The 4857-nt window shown below is 39.3% G+C and overlaps 1 protein-coding gene across 1 annotated transcript; it reads right to left on the bottom strand.

Moving 5' to 3' along the window:
* Positions 1-2722: 2722 nt before the first annotated feature.
* Positions 2723-3436, bottom strand: LOC141573607 (keratin-associated protein 2-2-like). Its single transcript, XM_074342830.1, has one exon. It carries the CDS (start codon positions 3361-3363, stop codon positions 2974-2976), a length of 390 nt encoding a protein of 129 aa, XP_074198931.1. The 5' UTR covers positions 3364-3436; the 3' UTR covers positions 2723-2973.
* Positions 3437-4857: the final 1421 nt, after the last annotated feature.

The raw sequence follows: 4857 nt of genomic DNA, 5'->3' as shown, positions 1-4857 counted from the left end.
TGTGTTTGTGAGGGACAGCATTTTTATCTTATTACTCTTTAAACAAGCTTTTCCAGGGCCCTCCAATTGTTCAAATACTAAGTTATTTCAAATATATCTCCAAATTGGTTTTTCCTTTTGCTCAGCTAATACTCATCAAATGTGTTTGTCCTTGATAGAAATATTGACATTTCATTTTTAAACAATGTCTTGGCCTTTGTTTTGCACTTACGATCACATCACTTTTCACTCAGAAGACAGTGTGACCTTGGGGTCATATTTACCAAAACTTCAGTCTCCAGAATAAAATTATGAACGATTGATAGTCCTTCATGTAAGGAGTCTCTCTATTTTGGGGGATTATTACAATTATAGTTTCTACAATCAACCATATAGAGACTCTGATAAAATCCACTTTCATAGGAATTCATAGATCTTTCCAGAAATTGGATCTCTCTAATTTCTATGCTCTCTCTTGGACTTCACACATTCAGACTTGAGGAAATATTTATCACTGAGGAGGGTATATGGGACAAAACCTGCTCCATTCCAATTTACTGTGGATATTTTGTTAGCACAAATTTAAAATTTTAAAGGGCTAAAATTCATATCCAGTAATTAGTAAAAAAAATCACAAAAAATTTTAAGTGTAATTGACATTTCTCTGTGATGGATAAAAATCACTACTGTATGGATTATCTAGATAGAATTTCTCAAAGGTAGGATTCACTTTCAATTTACATCATTTTATATAGCTAACCTTGTTTCCTATGAAAGGATAGTATCAGACAGAAGAGCAAGACAGTTGAATTTCTGAAGGGGAACCAATAAAAGAAAGAGTAGGGTTTGGGAACTACTTTTTCTGGATCACATCATAAGGCAGGTTAGGGAATAGATGATCAAATATCATTCAGTAGGTATAAGTGCAAAGAGATTAAGATAAATTTCAGCAAAATAAAAATCAAAACCACCAGGAGGTGGTTACTCAACGAAAGAACATGATTTTCCATTAGAAGTTTAGGGTTACATAGGAGGAAATGAAAAAAGTGGTAACCAAAAAATACATGATTGCTACTTGTGGTAGGTTTATTCTTGCCTTCCAACCATGAGTAGAAGCACATAGTTAGCTTTTATGAGGTGGAGGTATTGGTTTGGACAGTGATAAAATTACCTTAGAGTGTGAATCATGCCCCTGTCAATAAAGATGGTCATGTCCTACAGTAACCATGATGGCAGGTATGAAGTTCAAAGATGGTCGAAGGAATCACCGAATGTTGGAGATCAAAAACTTAATAAATCATCTTGTCCAACCATTTAATTTTATAGGTGTAGAAACTGACATCATTCTTTTTAAAAGTAGTACATTTATTAAATTACATTATGCATGGGGTACTAAAAGATTATGTAGAAGGCAGGACCCAATCTGCTTGCTTCGTATCTTGCTCTAGTGCACAAGTCAGGATAGGCCAGATTAATCAGGAAAAGAGTTGAACATAGAACCAGTCAGCCTCAAAGTTCTAAACTGGAACATTGACATTGTAGTATGGACTACTTTTAATTTTCTGTCAACATCAGTTGATGTTAAAATAATATTGAGCTGAGACTGGCTGCACTTTGGAGAGGTTAGTGACTTGCTCCATTCAAATACATCCAGAACATAGCCAGAAGAGCTGGGTATAAAACTCTTATCCCTTATTCCTATATCAGCTCATTTTATTTTATACTGTGCTACTTTTCAGGATCAATTAAAGCTAGTGAAACTCTTTGTCTTCTGAGTCTTTTCCTAATATTTTATAATAGCTTAAGAATAGAAATATTAGTGGTAGGCAGAATACACTACAGAGTTGTGGTTTTAAACATGTAGTAAATAAGCAGAAATATTTTAAAACTCTTTTAAGTGTCTTCTGACTAGAAGAGTTTCTCATAGGGCTGACATTCCCAATTATTTTATTGCTGGTTGTTTCTTGTTTCCCACATTCAGATTAGCCAATACTCCTTCTTGGGTTTCTAAGTCTGCCATACTCTTTGTGTCCTCTTTATTCTATGATCATTATCTTAGTTAGCTCTATGGTGTGTCACTTGGACCAGTGTAGGGGCCTCTTGATTTGTTTCTGTGTAGTCATTTTATGTCTATCCTTTGGCCCTTTGTTTTTATAAGCAGCTACCATAGGAATCATCCCTATGCCCAACTCCTGTCATGACATTCCCCTGTCCTAAGGATTTCAACATTTCCTTGGTGCTTATTTTACCTAAACGACATACTCTTTTGGCTAGTATTCAAAGCACACACATTTTCCAAATTTATCTTCTGTTATTATCTACATATATCCAGGGCTCCCAGTTAAACTATCTCTGAACAGCCTCTCTATATATACTGTTATGCATACTGTTTACATTATTGAAAATGTGGTCTTCCCTCAGATCTGCACACCTAAATCTTAACCCATATAAAATGTTAGGTTCTTTTTTAGTCTTTCTTGTTCTCCCTAGTTAATAGTAACTTCTTGGTTGACACCATCCAGTATGTTGTACCCTTTTCATATTCTAATTTTTAGTTCAGCTATTGTAAATTTGATTCATCTCCCTAGAATTTTCTTGGACAGGGCAACATTTTAAACTCAACTTTAATTTCTATTGTATACCATATAGTCTGCGGCTTGCAGAGGGTAGGCAATCAGTGCATTTTTGTTACATTTACATTTAATGGAAAAAATTAGAATGAATAAGTAAAACCAAAGCTGTGTTTGCTAGGCCAAAAAAGAGTTTATTAGAAAACAAACATACTGCAAGACTTAAGATCTAAGAAGGGAAGTAGGAAGCTGTTACTGTTACTTGAGAACAACCCAAACTTTAATAGATAAGTCTGGATCTCCATTCAACTCTTGGTTGATTTGGGGCCTTGATGGCTCAGGGCAGGAGGTGTGTTAGGTAGAGAAAGGCGGGTAGAATTTTTTCAGAAGGTTGATTGCCTGCTCTTGGCAGTCAGTACACTGCTCAGCAGCTGGGGAAGGTCCTGCAGACGGTCTGGCAGGGGGCGGGCTGGCAGCTGGAGGGGCGGCAGCACGGGGACTGCACAGAGATGGGCTGGCTGCAGGTGGTCGCCCAGCAGCAGGGGCGGCAGACCACAGACTGGCAGGACGTGGAGCAGCAGGTGATGGGGCGACAGCAGCCCTCCTGCAGGCTGCACGGGTCACAGCACCCTGGGCGGCGGCCGGGCTTGCAGATGGTGCGCGTGCAGCGGGGCACGCAGGTCACGGGGCGGCACACGGTGGTCTGACAGGACACGGGGCGGCAGCAGCAGGGGTCGCGGCAGCAGCAGGGCTGGAAGCAGCCTCCCCCACAGCCCAGGGAGGTGGAGGTGGAGCCACAGCAGGAGCCGGTCATGGTGTCTGGGGCTGAGTTGGGTTGAGCTGGTGAGAGGACTTGAGTGTTCTCAGGTGTGAATGTCTTGCTCCTGCTCTGGGCCCTTTATATACCATGACCAGGTGCTGATGACCCCCTCTTGTTTATCTTTTGGCCAATTAAGTAGAAATTTGTGTTGACTAATGGATTGCATTGCTGGCGACATACTCATGATCTCATTAAAGAACGTTGGTTGCATCCCTAAGTATGGATATATTCATGCTGTTCATCACCAATATCTAAGCACTCTGGGCTATTTGAGGTGACAGCAGCTCTTGATGCTTATTTTGAGTAGACAGAACCTGAAAAATCCTGGGCAAAATGGTCTTAAAGGGGCTGCAATTTTTAAAGAAATTGAATGTAGAAAGGTTTCTAGAGCACTGACTAGATCCTACCCTTGACCCCCAAGAAATCCCCTGAAAAGCCTACATGCGAATCAGACAGGTGTTAGACACAATCTCTGGTGCAGATTCCTTGAGAAAACATTTACATATTACTTGATATATAATGAAATGTACATGCCTTGAATAGTGCTGCCCCTCACATGCTCAGATTAGAAAGGAAAAAGTTTATTTTTACAAACCAAGTGAGTATTAGAATAAAACATTCAAGACTGCTATCCATTTCTTTTTCTTTTTTCCAGCTCAGGTTGTGGCAACCCTGGTCTTTCTGGTCACAAAATGCTGATTTTTCTCTGAGGCATGACATTTTTTAATACTTGCTGTTCTTGTTTATGTGATAAAGAATCATGTAATGAGAAGTTTCTTCTTTTTAAATTAAAAAAAATTTTTAACTTGTTTTTTGTTGAAGTATAAGTCAGTTTACAATGTTTCTGGTGTACAGCATAATGTTTCAGTCATACATATACATACACATATTCGTTTTCATATTCTTTTTCATTATAGGTTACTGTATGATATTGAATGGAGTTTCCTGTGCTGTACAGTATAAACTTGTGTTTTATCTGGTTTTGTGAAGATTCTCCTTATATTTCCAATGTAGGAGATATTCTGCCAAAGTTCAGCAGGTATTTTGTGTGCATTGTTCCATATGTAGGTGTAGTTTTTGTTGTATTCATAGGAGAGGGTGAGCACCATGTCCTACTCCGCCATCTTGGCCTCCGAGTTTTTTTCTTAACATACCTTGACAGGAGTGCTACAGCTATGAAGTGATAAGATGGGGTTTTATTCAGCAACCACTGTAAACATATACAATGCACTATTCAAAGGAGGTAGGTTGGGAGGCCACGCAGCTGTTCTGCGATGGCGCTGCTAGAAGGTGATTGGTGAACGTGCTTCTTTGGGAACCATTGCCACAGGCAGTTGAGAAATTTTATGGGGGAAACAGTCTCATTACTTTCCAGCTTTACTCCTCCTATTATTCACCAGACAGGGTTTTGGATCACTTTTAGTATCATCTCCATCATTCAAGAGAATGTGCCTCAGGCCCAGGAGCCAAATGGAATTTCAAACATGA

Source organism: Camelus bactrianus, chromosome 16 (assembly GCF_048773025.1).
Source record: "Camelus bactrianus isolate YW-2024 breed Bactrian camel chromosome 16, ASM4877302v1, whole genome shotgun sequence".
NCBI lineage: Eukaryota > Metazoa > Chordata > Mammalia > Artiodactyla > Camelidae > Camelus > Camelus bactrianus.
Note: the sequence above shows the minus strand (reverse complement) of the source record. Positions and strands in the feature narration are given on the sequence as shown.

Excerpts from the sequence above, each read along its gene's own strand:
- LOC141573607 (XM_074342830.1), bottom strand. The coding sequence starts at position 3,363 with ATGACCGGCTCCTGCTGTGGCTCCACCTCCACCTCCCTGGGCTGTGGG.